The sequence below is a fragment of the Scatophagus argus genome, chromosome 4, assembly GCF_020382885.2.
Source record: "Scatophagus argus isolate fScaArg1 chromosome 4, fScaArg1.pri, whole genome shotgun sequence".
In the NCBI taxonomy this organism is placed as follows: Eukaryota; Metazoa; Chordata; class Actinopteri; family Scatophagidae; genus Scatophagus; species Scatophagus argus.
Genome location: NC_058496.1, coordinates 674,282 through 693,307, shown reverse-complemented (window position 1 = coordinate 693,307; position 19,026 = coordinate 674,282). Strand labels below are relative to the sequence as shown.

Here is a 19,026-nt window from a genome sequence, read left to right as displayed (position 1 = left end):
GTCTGTCTGCCTGTCTGTCTGTCTGTCTGCCTGTCTGTCTGTCTGACCTTGTTGCTGTCTTGTTGCTGTGTTTCAGAACGGGCAGCCCTGCAGGGACCAGCAGGCCTACTGTTACAACGGGAAGTGTCAGCACTACGACGGACAGTGTCAGGCCATATTTGGCTCCAGTACGTACCTGTGCCTGCCTGTCTGTCTCTCTGTCGCTCTGCAGAGCTGTCTCACTGTGAAGACTGGATGTCTGTGTGTGACGCTGAGGTTTCTTCTGTCCAAACATCATGTTCACAGTTTGAAACGTCACCATCAGCATCACTCTCGGTTAAAACAGAGAAAAGTTTTTTAAATAATGTTTTTTTATTTTTGGAGGGAACCAGTGAACAGATGTTTCACGGTGTTGCTGGTTGTTAATCAGTGGACACGATGTCCTTTCAGCATCACTTCATGCTCTTCCTCATGTCTCCTCCTTGTCCTCCTCAGAGGCGAAGGCGGCTCCTGAAATCTGTTTCAAAGATGTCAACAGTAAAGGAGATCGTTTTGGCAACTGCGGCTACCACAACTTCGGCTACAAGAAGTGTGAGAGCAGGTAACGCTTTCGGTTCATACCTGCACAGGTGTGTTCAGGTGTTTAGGTTCACGAGCTGCTCCGTCTGACTGGTCGACGTTTGTCTCCGTCTCCATAGAAACGCTCTGTGCGGGAAGCTGCAGTGCTCCAACGTCCAGGCGGTGACCGTGTTCGGCATCGAGCCGTCGATCATCAGCACGCCGATCGCCGGAGCCAAATGTTACGGAGTCGACTTCATGCTGGGCTCAGACGTCCCCGATCCGGGCATGGTGAGCGAAGGGACCAAGTGTGGAGACAACAAGGTGAGCAGGGCCAGAGGACAGGAAACAGAGGGAGGAGGACGAGCTGATGTTGATATTTCTTTGTTTCTTCTTCTGTGGTGTTCAGGTCTGCATCAACTTTGAGTGTCGCAGCGCTGACATCCTGAACTACGACTGTGATGTGGAGAAGAAATGTCATGGACACGGGGTGAGACACGTCCACCTGTCTGCCGGTCTGTCAGGCGTATGAGAGCATCACGCCCTAACCTGTCTGTCTGTCTGCCAGGTGTGTAACAGTAACAGGAACTGTCACTGTGACGACGGCTGGGCCGCTCCTTTCTGTGAGGTCAAAGGTTACGGCGGCAGCGTGGACAGCGGACCCACGTGGAACGGTACCTTCACCTCCAATCTGATGAGGACGATGTTTCACACGATGTTCACACGGGGGCCGTGTTTAAACGTTTCAGCATCAGACACGCATGTTTGTCTGTAATTTCTCCACTTCCTGTTTAATACAGACTCAGCAGGTTTACCGGATCCATCAGCTGTCGTGTCACCGTCACGCCGTCTCTGCTGAAAACAGCTTTTAACTTGTAACGTTAGGTCCAGCAGACATGAGCGGTCGCCTGAACTCTGCCTGTCTGTCCTCCTCAGATAAAGACACGTCTCTCAGAGACGGTCTGTTGGTCTTCTTCTTCCTCGTTCTTCCTCTGCTCGCTCTGGGTGCGTTTGTTTTCCTGCGCAGGAACGAGCTGCTGCGACGACTCGGGCTGAGCCGCAGGAAGCGGTCGCAGGGATACCAGTGAGTGTTCACACACACACACACACACAGGAGGGTCGTCAGGTCCTGATGTTCCACAGGAAGTAGGCTTGCTGTATAAGCACAGGTCAGGACCAGGTGTGTTTGCCTGGCTGACTGAGGTCAGGCTGCGACACGTCTCGAAGGCGGTGGAGCAGTTCAGACGTGTTCACGGGATGAGGAAGAGTTGACCAGCAGCAGATGTGACACACATGGCTGCACACCGAGCACACACACCTCCACACATTCAGTCCTGGAATGTAACCAAGTATATTAACTCAAGTAGTGTATTAGAATATGAATTATACATTTTCCTTTTAATTCACTTATTCACTTTACAGATTAATATGTTTACATGGAAACTTATGAAAAGTTGAGAAAATGTGTTTTGTCTGATGTTTCCTTCGTTTCCTGAAGTTCTTCATGAAGTACAGCAGCTGTTTTTTCTTTCCTCTCTTCTTGGAGGATTTTAATTCATTTTAAATGGAAATAATATCTGCAAATCAGACACCAGAGTCCCCTGAATGAGAGCTAATGTTTCCTAAAATAAAAATGCAGAACTTTAAAGATTGTCACTTCCTGTCGTCAGGGCCGACGGGGCAGCTTCAGCCAATCCCAGCAGAGGACCGCCTCCATCTGTTGCCCGTGGCAACACCAGCAACATTGTCAGAGACGGGGTAAGTTTGCCGCCTGCTGACTGATCGCGTGTGCGTGTGCGTGTGCGTGTTGGTTACTGACAGAAGTAATTAAAACTAATGAAAGTTTCTAACGCCCTGTGCTCTCTCTCCATGTGAAGCACCACGCTCAGCTGCTGCCACCTCAGGAGGTAAAATACTCTCCTCAGTACTCTCATACTCAGTACTCACACTGTAACAGCACTGCTGCAGCTTTTGGTGAATATTCTTTAAAGTCAGAAGAGCGACGTGTTGCCTGTGGCGGCACAGTCCGGTCAGCTACAGGGCTAGCTGGGCTAACTGAGCTAATGGTTGCTATAGCAACACAGACAGTAGCAGCAGTTGGTGATGTGCTGCCGTCTGTCCATTTGGAGCTGCCTTTTTAGTTTGGCATTTTGGTGTTGCAGCTTTCTTTCTGGTTTCATCCTTCGTCTCTCCTTCCTATCCGCACTTCCTGTCTCCTCTCTGCTGCCCATTATTAAAATAAAGAGTAAAGAGAAAAGGCCTCTGGGCTGCAGCTGCTGCTGGTTCTCCGACTGTTCTCACTCATTTAAACTAATGAGAAACTGGTTCATTTCCTGTGTGTTTGTGTGTGTTCAGGTGGTGGAGACCAGCAGGACGGCTCCCAGCTACGCTCTGAGACCTCCTCCTCCACCTCTGTAAGCACCGAGACACGATGTGTCGGCCATGTTGGCTGACTGTGAGATCAGATGGTTTGAAGTCCTGCTTTAGTGAAAACCAAAGTAAAGAATGAGTTTGTCAAAGTTAAAGAGACAAACTGTGAGATAACAGAATCTAACTTTGGGCTAGTTGAACGTATAATCTAAGTGTAAGCTAACTGGTCCTAGAAACGAACTGGATCTACAGACATCATGTTGATGTTGCTCATTGAACAGGTGCAGAAATGGAAATGTAAAAAGGTGACATGATGGCTCTAACAGCAGGTAAACTTCTTAACTTCTCTTTCTTCCTTTTCTTATTCCTCCCTTAGAAAACCGAAACCTTCTGCTGCATCACAGCCTCTGGTGCCTCAAAGACCTGCTCCGCCTCCACCTGTTTAACCAGTCAGAGGGCTCTGCCCACCACACCTGGATGACCCCCACCTCCTCTCCCTCTCCCCCTCTTTAATAATCAGTCCCTACTCACTTAGAACTGGTTACTTAGCAACAGCCAGGAAGCCATTTTGGAGCGAAGATGGCAGACAGCTGGCCTTGAAGCTGGGCAGCGAACTGGAGCGCTCCGTCAGGAATCTGGACCCAGTCAGACTGAAGTGGGAGTTTGCCAGGACAAACAGGATCAGACCAGAACTGAACTGCAGCAGCTACTGTTCTCCACAGTCTCTTTCTTTCTTTCTTTCTTTCTTTCTTAAGTGCTGTCTAGAGACAAAAACTCCACCAGGTACTCTGTCACCAAACCTGCCAATCATGTCTCCAGAACAGGTACCAACCAAAAATGTATTCACCAACATTTTGTATTCTTGCTGTAAATTTACTCCCATCACGTCTGTTAGTAATAACTGACTGGGCTTAGGCTTACAGCGTCACAGCCGATGCTGGTTAGCTGCTTTGTTTCTCAAATATTCTAATAACATTTCCACTATGTTGTTAGCTAGCCCGTCTGTTAGGTTGGATAGCTGAGCTGAGCTGAGTGACCTGACCTCTTTACCAGTTCAACAGTTGATGCTGTCACTGCTGAGTCACTCTAAAGAAGTAGTTAATCCATCATTTTTGTCACTAATAAGCAAACTGATTTTTGCTAGCTAACAATGATAGCAAAGCTTACATGTTTACAAGCTAATGCTAAACACATTAACAATGTACTTCTGTTGTAAAAAGCAGTTTTAATTCAGCAAAAGTCTGTCACCAGTGAACTAATGCAACGGGTGACTCGTTGGCAGACATTTGGTAGCTTTGCTATCTGATGGGTTAGTTAGCTACACTATCTTTCACACATTTTAACGCCAGTATTTCCTGTGCAGTACAGTCAGTTAGCCAGTGTGCTAACAAGCAGCAATATTGGAAGCCACTTCATACTCACAGCAGTTCTGTCTGACATTATTCTGAGTGTCTGGTTTCTCCGTAGAACCAGTAGATTCAGTCAGTTCATGATGGATCCATGACATGTGCGCCACTGAGGGCTAACAGTCCCACAATGCAATGCTCTGCACTTTAGTGAATCTGATCATGCATAATGATGTGACTCGTGAAGTTTAGCATATGGTCTTAGCATGTACTTAGTGTTTCACTCTGATTGGCTGGTTTGAAGACACGCAGGTCACTGGAGGTGGAGTTTGCTCTCGTAAACTTTTATTTTTTCTGTCTCTGAATGAAAGCACTGGTGCCGTCTGATTGCACTTCCCCTCTGATCAGCACTGTCATAGGAACGCAACGCACCGATGCTGCTGTGTGCGGATGTGTTTGGCTTCCACCGCCCGCCTCGTCCGGCCGACGCTCTCCCTTCAGAGCTATTAGATCACAATATGCAACCCGGCGTGAGTGCGGCGCTCGCTGGGATCTGTGTGGTGCGTCGATGTTTGGGACTGTGCTGGCTGACGTTTCTGCAGGGAATGTACGACCACTTCACTTAGTTTTACCACAAAGGAATTCCCTGCTGAAACACTCCAGTGCTGTTAAATCTGATGTCTGTGACATTCAGTATCTACTGTGGCAAAACTAAATGTTCACACGCCGACGTCCTGATATTTCTGAACAGAAAGTGTGTCAGTGATGTGAAACAGCCACTGACACACTGCCTGTCTGGATGTTGTTCAGAAGCCTTCTGGGAAATGTAGGCTGGCACTAACAGTAGTTTGGCATTTCCACGGCGCAGTTCAAGGTCGGGCCTTGAGTTACCACTTTTCCCCGAAGTTGAGGTTTGAGTTTATCCGTTTTCAACAGAAATGTGAGTGACAACATGTCATGTTCTGTTAAATCAACTGAACGTCACAGATTGAACAGTCGTTACAGTGTTGAAGTGTCTAAAATTGGAAACGATCTGCTAAACTCACAGCTCACCACTGGAACTCCTGCTTCCCTCTTTACTTCCTGTCGTCTTTAACGCTAACGTCACCCGAATGTTGAGAAGCTAAACGAAACGCGCAAACAGATTCTGAACAGATTCTGAGCCCCAAAAGGCTCGCAGGTTTCACTCAAACCAGGGATTTTTCAGCCACCAGTAAACCAAATGTTGTATCTGTCTGACTGGCTTCACCTGCTGTTAACTGACTGTTAGCATCGTTAGCCAGTTAGCCCCACGCTGCGATTAATAAGCCTGGATGCACTGTGTGAGGAGAACATCTTGTTGATATTGTTATCTGCTTTAGTATATTTTTAATTTGCTATCTTGAGTGTTTTTGCACAGAAATCGTCGTGAACATGAGGATTAAAAGAAGTAACTCCCAGGGCTAATTCTGTGCAGTTTAATCATTTTCATGCCAAAAAAGTGAAAAGTGATCAATGTCTCCCTGAGAACAAACTGTTCACTCTGAGGTTATCACAGTCAGTAAACTGCTTCTGCTGCTGCTGACAGCAGACTTTAAAGGTCGAATCAGTCTGGTGATATTCCACATTTCATCTCACATTCAGGCTCAAGCCAGCAGTGAATTTTCTAACACACACGTTTGCCTCCTTCCTCTGTGCCATAGACATCCATCAAAAACACACACACCGTCCTGCAGCCACACCAAATGGGGATTCATCCACTGCTGAAAATAGTCCCCACTAGGTGGACTCCTGAACTGATGTGTGCCATGAAGCCTTCAGGGTCTGAGCTGCTTCTCTCAGTGTCGCTTCGTTTCACAGCATCGCAGTACGAACACGCTGCTGTTCTGCTGCTGCACAGTGGTGGGATGGAACTGTGTACATTTAGTACTGCATTTGAGTACAAATTCAAGGTACTTGTACTTAACTCCAGTATTTCCATTTTATGTTAACTCACACTTGTACTCCGCTCCACCTCAGAGGTGAGTATTTGTACTGCAGCTTCAGTTCGTGTCTGTGACAAACTGAAGGATGAAGGTGAGAATCCTCCTCCTCCTCCTCCTTCAGCCTGAAAACAGGCTGTTTGTGTGAGCTCAGGAACCTGTTTGGAGGTCCTGGTTCTCCCAGGACAGCCGGACTCCAGACCCATGAGGAGGAGCTCAGATGAGAGAAGATGAACTCACTGACACATCAGATACTGCAGAAACGTACTTTACTGCCCTCTGAGTACTTTTACTGAGCGCAGTTTGCTGAAAGAACTTGCATACGTTCACTTATGTTTGAATACTGGACTTGTAGTGGAATATTTTCAGTGTGCAGTATTAGTACTTTAACTGAAGTAATGGATCTGGATACTTCTTCCTGCTCTGACTCTGCATGTGGAATTTGTTTTAACTACTTATAAAATAACACCAGACTGATCCTTTAAAGGGTAACCTGTGATTCAAATGTCTCATCAGTGTCCAACCACGAGTTTGGAAAATGATGAAAATGATTTGAGGGATTTTATTGTCCTATGTTTGGTCTTTAAGGCAGAAACTCCTCCAAACGTAATCAGGGCAGCCTGAGAGATAAAACTCAGGGCCTCTGGTTTCATGAACTTTAAACCTGTGTACCACAACAGGTGAAGTGGGACAAGTATGATTGGTTGACGGGCATCACCTGATCTCCTTACGAACACGGATGTCACCATGGCAACGCGGAGAATTGCATCATCTTTTTCTATTCTAAAAAATGATTTTATAGGATTTTCTTTTTCTGCAAAATGTAAACTTGTCATCTGTGGTCATGAAAAAACCTTTCAATTGAGTTTTTATTTCATTATTAAATACTGCTGTGTCACGTGGAAACCTCGTAAGGCTGATTTTCTTAAAACGTTTTGTTACACGAAAGTCTAACCAACAGTCCCACAAAGAAGTCTGATGCACTTCTAAACTACTGGCCTTCTCTGAACTGAAAGCTGTCTGTTCTGTTGGTTTGCAGATCACGAAACAAAAACAGGTGGTGGTAGAAGTATTCAGATACTGTTGTAGTATTTGACAGAAGGAACTGGACTCGTGGATTCAAATGAGTTTACTTTCAAAGAAGCTGAACATACAAGAACAGTGTGATATTTTTACCTGATTGGAGGGTGAATCTGGAAATCGGGCCACCTTCTGGAGCCAGACCTTAGAGGGGAACTTGCTGGACCTTGACCTGTGAGACGCAGCTGGTCACGAAAACAACAACATGGTTCCCCTCTGTGGGCCCAGCACGAGAAGGTCACTTCTCTAAAACGGCAGCTCAGACTATCCAGCCATCCTGCAATATCTGGTTGGCGTCCTGAAAAAGGTTCCATCTAAGGTCACCAGGTTTCGCTGGAGGACTTCAGTGCTCTCGTGGGCAATTCACATGTACGGGTCTGCAGGGACGGCATGATGAATCAAAACCTGCTGTACCTTTCGGCATTCGAGATCCCCTCGATTCGGAGAACGTTGTCCACTCCACTGGCAGAAATGCAGCCCCAAACCAGGACAGACCCGCCAACATGTTTCACTGAAGGCACTCATTCCTCCATCTCGTTCCAACTCTTCTTCGCACATGTTGTCGGTGATTGGATGGATTCATGGATTCATCACTCCGTAATGCTATTTTCCACTGATCTTCTCTGGTCTGATCTGATCTGGTCTTTGTCATCTTTAGCATATCTTAGGCTTTTCACTATGTTCTCCTTGTGGTTTCTTGGCTGCTACCCTCCCACAAAGACCATTCCTGATCAAGCTTCTTGGGACTACAGAAGGGTCAACTTGGCATCCCGATGAAGCTGCCAGATGCTGAGCCAGGTCCTTAATGGTCTTCTTCCCATATCTCAGAGAAGAAACTCTGAGACACGCCTCATCAGATTTTGAAAGTTTTCTTGGCGTTTCAGTCCTTTTGTTGTCCCTGACCTCCGACCACCTGATTCTTCAGAACAGCTTGATACCACATCTTGAGTATCCAGTTTGCTTGTTGATTTCCCTTTGAGGGTGGCCTTGATTTTATGTCTTTTGAGTTCTGTGATCTTTGGCATTTTGCTGGAATGATGCGATTGGAGGTTGGTCTTGTGTAATAAATGTTTTTCACAGCAGTCATTTTGACATGAATTAGCAGGACAAATGCAGCTGTTAGCAAAGACGTTAGAGTTCCATTCGATTCAGGTTTAAGTGAGCCAAGTTCCTGCTGTTGCCCGAGCGTGAGGGGAGGTCTCACTCCTGCCACTTTAGCCTATTGAAGCTGTTCTGATTTTTGTTTTTCTGTTTTTTAATACTGCATACGCATTTCCAGTATTTCCTGGTTGTTTTCTAATACAGAGACTGAGAGATAATTACATATGGTCAACAAATACAAGGTGGCCTAAGACTTTTACCTTGTTTTCTTTCTTGCATTTCCAGGCAACACGTCGGTACTTTTTTACTTCCTCTATGTTCTTTCTCCCATTGTTGGTCCAGCATGTTAGGCCTTCTAGACTTTCTTCCTTTTCTCTTCTTCATCTGGAAGCACAGTGCACTGTCAAAATGGATTAGCTAATCATCACACTGTTTCATTCACGCTCTTTTCATTTTTATTTGCGGCATCCCCACACATTAGCATCCCATCTGTAACTCATCTTAAAGCCTGAGCTGAAGAACAGGAGTGACTCTGTGTTCAATATCCAACATAAAACTGAATTTCCCAGTCAGTCCTGGACAGTGTGGTACTTACCCACAGTCATTAAATAAATTCAATTCAAATTCAAATTCCAAAGTTAGCTAAATATTGCTTAGAGTTACTGTTTCTACACATTCAGTTGATTGTAAATTTGATAAATGACAGAATAAAATCTATCACTTGAATATTTACGTTTATTATAATGCAAATAGAGAAGACAAAATAGTTACATTCACTTTAAACAGTTTGTCCTACAGAAGCTCAGAGCATCACGGCACCAGACAGCAGACACAAGACGCGAGCTCTTCAGGAACATCACAAAGTTGGACATTGCAGCATCACTTCTGTACACCAAGATGCCAACTGAAGGTCTCTCAACAAACATTGATGCATAAATTAACATAATGAGACACATTCTACAATTCAATTATAATCATACATTTCAACCACAATATCAGCGTGTACTTTACATGCAATCTGAAGATGATCTGAAGTACAGCAGACGTGTTCACGGGTCCATCCGAACCCGAGGGAAGCCACACTGCTTCAGTCAGCAAGAGAAGGACGACAGGAAACCCGACGGATTTTACAAACCCTCTTTGTAAAGAGTATCTGCATCTTCTGACCAGGTTTGGGTCCAACATTTCCCGGTTCTGCCTTGATGTGGGTTCAAATAATCCCGTTCGGTTTCAAGTAACGTATTTCTGTAGTGTTTTTTGGCCCGTGAGGTCCTTGAATGTTCCACAGTTGGAGAAGTACGTGTTGAATATGCTGCACTTTCAATGATCAAACTGGATCAAATCTCCCCTTCACATGAGCAGGCCAACAGAGACCCTCGACAGGATACAAATAGATCTGCAGATTTGTTTTACTGCCAAAAACAACACTGAAACGCCTCTTGTATGTCATAACTTAACAAAGAACTATTCTTCACTATGAATACTTTTACTTTTGATTTCAGTCATGATCACCTGCAGCCCTGACAAACAGATTCAGTTTTCTTCTTTAGCCTTCAGGGTGAATCTGGTGATCTTACATTGTCACTTAACAAAGTTAATTACTATTATTATTGGAATTTATTAGAATAAATTCATTAGAAAACAGCATGCATGAGCAGCTGGCTTGTTATTGCTTACAGCTGATGCGATGAGCACCAACATCAGTCTGAATAAATGACATGGATGCATTATATTTCATTGTTGACTAAATCCAAGTCCATGTGGGACGTCATCCACCACTGAACCCAAATATAAACAAACAGATCAAGCTAATGCAAATAGACATAATGCAAATACATTAAACATAAACGTACGCTAATCATGACAAACATCTAACGGAATGAAATAACGTTTTATATACAAAAAGTCAAAGGTCAGCGTCTCTGTGGTTCGCATCCGGTCAGGCGGTGAACTGGTTCAGCCTGTAGAATTTGTACCTTCTTCATGTTCCATCAGAACCAGCCGTGAGCACATTAAGCAGCGCGGCGGGTGTTGCTATCACTTTGTGAGTCTGTGTGCGTGTCGTCATGGAGACAGCGGTTGCATCACAGGACGCCATAGCCACAGATTGTATCTGAACAGATTTCTTTCAGTGTGATAACATCACAGCCTTTCAAGATGCTGCCTCAGCGTTAGAAGAAGGTGGAACCAGAGAAAACTCGAGTCCAGTTTGACGCAGTCATGAAACCGGACTCGAGCGTAGCTGACATCAAAAGGAAAGCCGAGTCTGAAGACAGATGTGGTCGGACCCTTCAGTACCCGACTACTCGCGTAGCAACAAAGCAAAGACTAGTGAGTGTTCGTGGGTCGCAGTCTCTGCTTTGTTCCTCTAAATGAACCGGCACACAAGTAACCACAGAGCTGCAGTCCACAACGAGATCGTCGGTTTGCCGACCCTGAGCTTCAGGTGATCGTCATGATGTAACGAAGCTCTTCGTCGGTCCTCTGCCTTTTACTAAATTCTTTCCAAGTCTTCACTACGTTTATGAATGTGGATGGATGTAAACTTCAACTTGACTAGTTTGCGAAGGCATACAACAAGAAACTTGAAATTGACTTCAAGCATGTGATTTAAGCAAACGCTTGCCCACTTCTCACTTCTGAGTTCTTCTGTTTTGACCACAAATTGGAAGAACTCGTCATGTTCCACACGTTTGCAGGTACGAGACTACTTGCCCATATGTGTTCTGGTGTGCCTTGCCAAATGAGACGAATCAAAGAATCTTTTCCCACAGGTATTGCAGAGGTACGGCTTCTCACCTGTGTGGGCTCTTCTGGTATGGACTGTCAGGTCACCACTAAATCTGAAATCTTTCCCACAGGTCTTACAGGTGAACGGCCTCTCACCTGTGTGGATTCTCATGTGGACTTTCAGTTTTGACATTTCAATGAAGGTTTTCCCGCAGATCTTGCAAATGTACGGCCTCTCACCCGTGTGGGTTTTCATGTGGAGCTTCAATCTTGACATTTCAATGAATCTTTTCCCACAGATCTTGCAAAGGTATGGCTTCTCACCTGTGTGGGTTCTAATGTGGACCGTCAGTTTTGACATATCAATGAATCTTCTACCACAGGTCTTGCAGAGGTACGGCTTCTCACCTGTGTGGGCTCTTCTCATGTGGACTTTCAAGGCACTGCTAAACCTGAAATCTTCCCCACAGGTTTTACAGGAATACGGCTTCTCACCTGTGTGGATTCTTAAATGAGAGTTCAACACCTTTTGATGACCGAAACGTTTCCCACAGGTGTCACAAGAATACTGCTTCTCACCTGTATGGATTCTTGCATGATTTTTCAAGTCTGATGTCTGACAGAATCTTTTCCCACATATGTTGCAGGGGTACGGCTTCTCACCTGTGTGGGTTTTCATGTGGACCGTCAAGCCGCTGCTAAATCTGAAATCTTCCCCACAAATTTTGCAAGAATACGGCTTCTCACCTGTGTGGATTCTTATATGGGCATTCAGAACCGACATCTGACTGAATCTTTTCCCACAAGTGTCACAAGAATATGGCCTCTCACCTGTGTGAATCCTCAGGTGTGTATTTAGTTTGGACTTATACTTGAAAGCTTTTCCACATGTCTCACATTTGACAGACTTTTTGCCGAAAAGCTCTAACGATTTAGAGTTGTATGCATCACTTTGACTTTCACTTTCGTGATGTCGCCCCTCTTGTTTTGTCTCAGTATCTCCAGTTGGTCCTGAATCTCCACTCTCGCCTTCCTCCTCATGTCGGCTCTCAGAGTTGTTAAAGAAGAGCAGGTGGTCACTTTCCTCATAAGTAGGACTCAACAAAAAGGCATCAGCCTCCTGCTTCAGTACAAGCTGCTCTCCCTCCTGACTGAAGCAGACTTCCTCCTCTTCCTCTTTAATCTGTAGAAGCTCTGGGTTCTCCTGATCACAGAGCTGCTGATCAATGAGAACCTCCTCCTCTGTGCAGACATACTGCTGTGGGAGCTCTGGGGGCACAGAAAACAAAAGAAATGTGAAGGTACTGTGATGGTAAAGAGAAAAATCCAAACACACATTTTACTACATCGAGCGTTCAAACCGCTGCTGCATGCGTACAAGCTACAGTTCCTTCCCATGTGTTGATCATTCGTGGTAAGTGGTGAAGTTTAACCACGTGTCTGACGGTGTGTGTGTCACACACTCATCACTCACAGGCTCAGAGAGATCGCTCTTCTGAGCTGGGAACACCCAGAACGCATCACAGACAAACGTCTTACTCAGAAACAGAGTTGGTGAGATTAAATATGCAAGATAACTTTAATGTAAGCGTTAATAATCTGGGTGCCTCGTTGTCTTCTTAGTATTCTTAAAGTTGTCCACCTAAGAGGAGGTGGGCAGGATATCTGCTGAAATGAGAGTCTGCTTCAATGAGATGAATAAGGACTTCAGAAAGCAAGAAGGGCTTCAGCTGCTACAGCAGCAGCAGCAGTACAACCAACATATTCAGGAAGGTGTGGGTCGAGAGGGTCCAGGAGAAGCCAATTCAGGACATGAAAAACCTGCTCCAGCAAACGGCCCGAGACGTCTGCAAGGCAGCCTCAATCCCATATTATGGCATCAAGCACGGGGAAGCTAAACTGGCGTGAGGTCAGCGGAGGGACTCCCAACAGGTAGACCGCAGTTTACAAATAAGAAACTCCATTTTACTGTGATTAAATAAGGCCAAACCTCCGAGGGACAACTTGTGTCAGCCTGCTCTCAAAAAGTATCCTATTCAAGATCATAACGCTATATTGCATATTTGGACACAGTAAAAAGTCGGCAGAGACACAAGTACGTTATCTACTGAGGCATAAAATCGATCATCCGTCCAGTTAGTGTCCGTGTTTGTGCTGTTTCTACCGGCGTCTCTGCCTGAGAGCCTCCAGAGCCCCGAAGAGAAATCAAGTTGTGTTAGTACGCACACACAGCATTTCCAGCATTCCGTTTAGTGAAACGTGGATTATTTTATGTTCTTCAAATAATTAAATTAATAAACACCTATCCTGTGTAAATTTATGTCAGGTTTCCAAATGATATCCAGCAGCCTGCGCTGACGGTCGATCTCTTCTTCGTAGTCGACGATAGTTTTCTTAAAAACTTCAAATATTTCTTCAGCGGCAGCAGTTAGTCGATCATTCACAAACGCTCTTAAATACTCGGCTGAAGACATTGTTGTGTGATTATAACCACAATAATTATCTGCGCGGAAATTAACGGTATCGTCCTCCACTTCATTCAATACATGAAATGGCTAATGCTGCTAGCGCTTGTATTGTTTACTTCCGGTGATGTCAGGCTGTTGGGTTCCGACAGTGAACGTGTGGGAGCTAACGTTCCGCTTCTGACTCTTCATTAGTTTTTTATTGCTTATTTCTTCTTGCACTGTGTTTTTTTACGTATTATTTATTAAGATATAAAAATCTTTAATGTTTTTATTAATGTTCCCTGTTTTATTGCATCCATCATTGTGTTCTGCATTTGTGTTATTTTTTATGTGGAAATGCACCAGCAGAAGAGCCTTCCAAGTTTTGTTGTATGCAAACACACAGTGACAATAAAGCCATTCAATCCAACAGTAAATGTATTTTTTTTTAAAAAAAACAAACACACAAAAAATCAAAACATTTCTGAATAACTGGCATTTAAAATATCAGTTTTAATTGTTAACAGTGTTCTTTGACAACACCATTCATATCATCTACAGTTTGTGTTTGTGTCACATCTAACACCCAATTCACCAAAAATTAAGAATCAATTCACATTGATGCAATGAGAAAATACTTCACAACGTGATATTAATAAAAATGCTACAGACAAAAAGAGACTAGCAAGAGATTCACAGCTTCAACATCAGACGGTTCATAATCCACTCAAAACTGAGCTAATGTACAAAACACTGTAATAAAGAATACTCATACTAACACTAACAGATCAAAGCCTCCATTGTAGAGGCAGCTGTCCGTTGTGGTGGCACCCTAAGAACCTGCTGGTGGACACCAGTGGTGAAAGAAACTGTCAAGCTGAGAAAGGAGCCCAAAAGGCCAGGCTTGCAGGGTCCAGGGATCTCCTGAAGCAGCAGACAGGTACTGGGAAACCAGAAGGGCTGCAAGTTTGACAGCTGCTGAAGCAAAAACCAGTTTGTGCGAGAGGTTTGGTTAAAGTAGGTAATGTAATGACCCAGATAGGGAAGACAGGGTTTGGCACAGGCTGTGCTCATCATATATATATATATATATATATATTTTAGAAAAAAAAAGGGAAAAAAGATGTGCTCTAATTACTGGGGTATCACACTACAAACACATTTTTAGTGAGTGTTGGACTCACTGGACAAGACTGTCCCTTGTCTCTAATCTTGTTCGTAATGTTCATGGACAGAATTCTCAAGGTGCAGCCAGGGTGAGGAGTGTGTCCGGTTTGGGAACTTCAGGATTGCACCTCTTTGCAGATGACGTGGTTCTGTTAGAACCACCTCATAACCACTGTCATAACTGTCTATCATAACATCATAACCACTGTCAACCACTGTTCTGTTATGACCTTCAGCTTGTACTGGAGGGGTTTGCAGGCAAGCTGAGTCAGCACCTCGAAGTTTGAGGCCATGGGTCTCTGCTGGAGAACAGTAAGACTGCTCCCTCTGGGTTAGGGATTAGTTGCCGCCACAAGCGCGGTTAATTATCTTGGGTCTTGTTCATGACCAGTGGAAAAACAGAACATGAGATGGATTGATGGTTTGTGCAGAATCAGTGGTGGTGAAGAGGGAGCTGAGTCAGAAGGCAAAGTTTCTGATTTACTAGTTGAACCTTCGTTCCAACCCTCATCTGTGGTCATGAGCTTTGGATAATGACAAAAAGAATGAGATTGTGTTTACAAGTGGCTGAAATGAGTTTTCTCCTTAGGGTTGCTGGGCTCAGCCTCAGAGACATGGAGAGGAACTCGAACATCCAGTGTGAGTTTGGAGGAGAGCTGCTGCTCATTCATAAGCAAAGGGCCCTTATCTCTTCAGATTAGGACATCTCCTGGGTGCCTCCCTTTGGAGGCTTTCTGGGCATGTCCCATCAGGAGGAGACACTGGGTTAGACCCAGAACTTGCAGGATTAACTACATATCCCATCTGGTCTGGGAATCTCCGTGCTCTCCAGCAAGAGCTACAGAAAGTTCTGGGGGAAAGGACGTCAGGAATACCCTGATTATTCTGTTGCCTGACCTCAAATAGGCAGAACTGTGCACTCACTGCAGTTAAGATTTTTCAAAGATTTGGCAAATTATGATTATTTCTAAGAAATAATGTTGCTTAACAGAAAGAGGAAACATAAAGTTGTTGAGGTTTGAAGTTTCAGTTCAGTTAGTTTCCTGGTCTATTTTGTAGTTTTTCCTCTTGTATCAGATGTCTTTGGTTCTAGTGTTTCTTACGTTACACTTCCTGGCTTTGTTTTTTTCCCTCCAATTTTGATTGCCTGCTCTGCCCTGTTTGTTTTCACCTGTGTGCAGTCTCCTTTGTCTCTACACACCTGTGCTGTCCTTGTTTTTGTTGTCAGTCTGTTTGTGTTTCCTGAGTTTGCTGTTCTTTGTGTTATTTGGATTATTCTTTGTTTGGACTCTTGTTACTTGGATTCTCAGCCTCCTTTTGTTTGCTTCTGTTCTGTTTTTGAGTAAGTTTATTATTTATTGTTTCTTTTGTTCACCGTCTCCCTCACAACAGTGTCTGCAATATGGGTCCACCATTTTGTGACTTTGTTTTGTTCACTGTGTATATCGTTTATATCTTTTATTCTGATTGGTTTTTTTTATATTTATATAGTGTTGTTTTATATTTATAGCATTAGGTATTTTGTTAGGTTACTGGGGAAACTAATTTCGTTCCACCTCATGTTCCTACATGTGTGAAATGACAATAAAGCTCCTTGAATCCTTAAATTGAAACAGTAATATGAAGCACAACAACAAAGGTATTTTAAAAAACCTTGATGGCATTGTTGAAAATGTGCAACTTCATTACACAAGCCTATTGTCAGGCGAAAACTGTAGAGAGATGGAGCCATTGAAAAAGTTTATTTCAGTCAGAAGGCGAACGCATCTTCACAGGACGTTCAGCTCTGTGGTTTCTCCCGTGTATTCTGATCCTCAGGTCCAAGTGTTGCATTATGTGGCTCATCCCTTCTGTGAGTTCTAGAACTGAATCATCTCCCACACGTGTTGTAAATGCAAGACTACTCGCTTGTGTGTGTTCTCATATGCCTTGTCAAGTTAGACGCCTCAGAGAAACTTTTCCCACAAGTCTTACAAAGGTGTGGCTTCTCACCTGTGTGAGTTCTCATGTGACTTTTCAAGACACTGTTAAATCTGAAATCTTTGCCGCATGTTTTGCACGAATAAGGCTTCTCACCGGTGTGGGTTCTCACATGTGTTTTCAGCACTGATGTCCGACAGAATCGTTTCCCACATATGTTGCACAGGTACGGTTTCTCACCTGTGTGAGTCCTCATGTGGACTGTCAAGTGTCCACTGCATGTGAAATTTTTTCCGCAGGTCTTGCAAAGGTAGGGCTTCTCACCTGTGTGGGTTCTCATGTGCCATTTCAAGGCACTGTGAAATTTGAAGTCTTTCCCACACGTTTTGCATGAATATGGCTTCTCACCTGTGTGTGTTCTCAGGTGGATTTTCAAATTTGACATTTCAAAGAATGTTTTCCCACAGGTCTTGCAAAGGTACGGCTTCTCACCTGTGTGGGTTCTCATGTGCCTATTCAAGACACCGCTAAGTCTGAAATCCTTCCCACACGTTTTGCAAGTAAACGGCTTCTCACCTGTGTGGATTGTTATATGGGCCTTCAATATTGAGGGACTACGGAATCTTTTCCCACAGGTGTCACAAGAGCATGGCCTCTCACCTGTATGGCTTCTCAGGTGTGTATTTAATTTTGACTTGTACTTAAAGTCCTTTCCACATGTCTCACATTTGAAAGACTTTTCACCTGTGTCAGGATTACAATAAGTCTCTAACAAGTCTGATTTGTGACTTTCACTTTCGTGATGTCGCCCCTCTTGTTTTGTCTCAGTATCTCCAGTTGGTCCTGAATCTCCACTCTCGCCTTCCTCCTCATGTCGGCTCTCAGAGTTGTTAAAGAAGAGCAGGTGGTCACTTTCCTCATAAGTAGGACTCAACAAAAAGGCATCAGCCTCCTGCTTCAGTACAAGCTGCTCTCCCTCCTGACTGAAGCAGATTTCCTCCTCTTCCTCTTTAATCTGTAGAAGCTCTGGGTTCTCCTGATCACAGAGCTGCTGATCAATGAGAACCTCCTCCTCTGTGCAGACATACTGCTGTGGGAGCTCTGGGGGCACAGAGAATAAAAGAAATGTGAAGGTACTGTGATGGTAAAGAGAAAAATTCTGACAATAGAATGAATCGGTGCTTGTGTAGATGGAAACAACTGGTACAATATATAAGTCAAATTTAATTTATATGAGTACAGCCGAAATGATTACTTGATTCACAAAAACAAAACCTGGAAACTGTTTTGATGGTTGCTTCAGTGATTTCTCTTGTACTGACGTGTGGACTGCAGCTCCTCAAATGTGAAGGTTTGCTGCTTTTCCTATGAATTTGTTTGTAATAATGTTGAGCTTTGGACTGAACAAACTCTGTGAAGGAGTCACTTTGGGACCACATGTCTCACCAGTTTCACCAGTTTGACAAACCCAACAATCAGTGGATTCATGGAGAAAATAATCAGCAGAAGAATCAGAGAGAACAGAATCAGAACCAATTCCAACAGGAAACTCCTGCAGGAGTCACAGTCAGCTGATCTGAGGTCAGATACAACAATACAACAGTCATAGGGGGACACTTTAATGAATTCAGTAATTTAAAAAACTTAAGACTGTACTACTTTTACTAATTTTCTTTCCAGGGGTTTCACTTGTAAATACATAAACAAATACATACTTGTATACAAATACATACTACATACTATAGTGTAAGAGCATTTTCAATGAGCGGTGTTTGTAATTTTACTAAAATAAAGGATCCGAATAATTCCCCGACTACTTCAAATAATTAAATTAATAAACACCTATCCTGTGTAAATTTATGTCAGGTTTCCAAATGATATCCAGCAGCCTGCGCTGACGGTCGATCTCTTCTTCGTAGTCGACGATAGTTTTCTTAAAAACTTCAAATATTTCTTCAGCGGCAGCAGTTAGTCGATCATTCACAAACGCTCTTAAATACTCGGCTGAAGACATTGTTGTGTGATTATAACCACAATAATTATCTGCGCGGAAATTAACGGTATCGTCCTCCACTTCATTCAATACATGAAATGGCTAATGCTGCTAGCGCTTGTATTGTTTACTTCCGGTGATGTTGGGTTCCGACAGTGAACGTGTGGGAGCTAACGTTCCGCTTCCAACTGACTTCATCCATAAAGTTAACATTAAAACTAAATATTATTATGTTATTAATCTAATTATCCTCTTAGGTAAGCTTCATATACACAAATCTAAATGTAGTCTTTTTAAAGCCTTATTTTTTGTATTTGAGCATGACACCAAACACTACATCAAAACTTTTCTCCACTCCCAAAATAAAAAAGATA

The 19,026-nt window shown here is 43.8% G+C and overlaps 2 protein-coding genes across 6 annotated transcripts in view; one reads left to right on the top strand and one right to left on the bottom strand.

The window, feature by feature from the left end:
* adam9 (ADAM metallopeptidase domain 9) overlaps positions 1–7,120 on the top strand; it is a 21,056-nt gene extending 13,936 nt beyond the window's left edge. For 2 of the 3 annotated variants that reach the window (XM_046386538.1, XM_046386537.1), the window contains 10 exons: positions 77–167; positions 475–580; positions 678–861; positions 947–1,027; positions 1,106–1,211; positions 1,474–1,621; positions 2,208–2,295; positions 2,415–2,444; positions 2,893–2,951; positions 3,284–7,120. In XM_046386538.1, coding sequence (XP_046242494.1) covers positions 77–167; positions 475–580; positions 678–861; positions 947–1,027; positions 1,106–1,211; positions 1,474–1,621; positions 2,208–2,295; positions 2,415–2,444; positions 2,893–2,951; positions 3,284–3,353 — 963 coding nt within the window. In that variant the 3' untranslated portion in view covers positions 3,354–7,120. The remainder of the gene's footprint in view (positions 1–76; positions 168–474; positions 581–677; positions 862–946; positions 1,028–1,105; positions 1,212–1,473; positions 1,622–2,207; positions 2,296–2,414; positions 2,445–2,892; positions 2,952–3,283) is intronic. The other variant, XM_046386539.1, reaches the window with a different exon arrangement.
* On the bottom strand, positions 6,614–19,026 carry LOC124057890 (zinc finger protein 664-like). Of its 3 annotated transcripts, XR_006843177.1 has the most exons (4): positions 13,428–13,906; positions 9,173–12,394; positions 8,656–8,779; positions 6,614–7,592 (listed from the first exon to the last, which is right to left on the bottom strand). XR_006843177.1 is itself a non-coding variant. In XM_046386540.1 (3 exons), exons 1-3 carry the CDS (start codon positions 18,671–18,673, stop codon positions 11,103–11,105), a joined length of 1,464 nt encoding a protein of 487 aa, XP_046242496.1. In that variant the 5' UTR covers positions 18,674–19,026; the 3' UTR covers positions 9,111–11,102. The 3 variants fall into 3 exon arrangements, 2 of the variants coding, with proteins under 2 accessions (XP_046242496.1, XP_046242497.1); XM_046386540.1 differs by lacking the exons at positions 6,614–7,592; positions 8,656–8,779; positions 13,428–13,906 and adding exons at positions 17,464–17,760; positions 18,502–19,026 and having other exon boundaries at positions 9,111–12,097; XM_046386541.1 differs by lacking the exons at positions 6,614–7,592; positions 8,656–8,779 and having other exon boundaries at positions 9,111–10,979; positions 11,070–12,394; positions 13,428–13,909.

Bases quoted from the DNA above. Each gene is read 5' to 3' on its own strand.
- LOC124057890 (XM_046386540.1), bottom strand. From the start codon at position 18,673: ATGTCTTCAGCCGAGTATTTAAGAGCGTTTGTGAATGATCGACTAACT. The intron at 17,761-18,501 runs GTGTTTATTAAT...CTGTGCCCCCAG, and splicing joins CATAAATTTACACAGGATAG to AGCTCCCACAGCAGTATGTC. The intron at 12,098-17,463 runs ATCACGAAAGTG...AAGAGGGGCGAC, and splicing joins GACAAAACAAGAGGGGCGAC to ATCACGAAAGTGAAAGTCAA.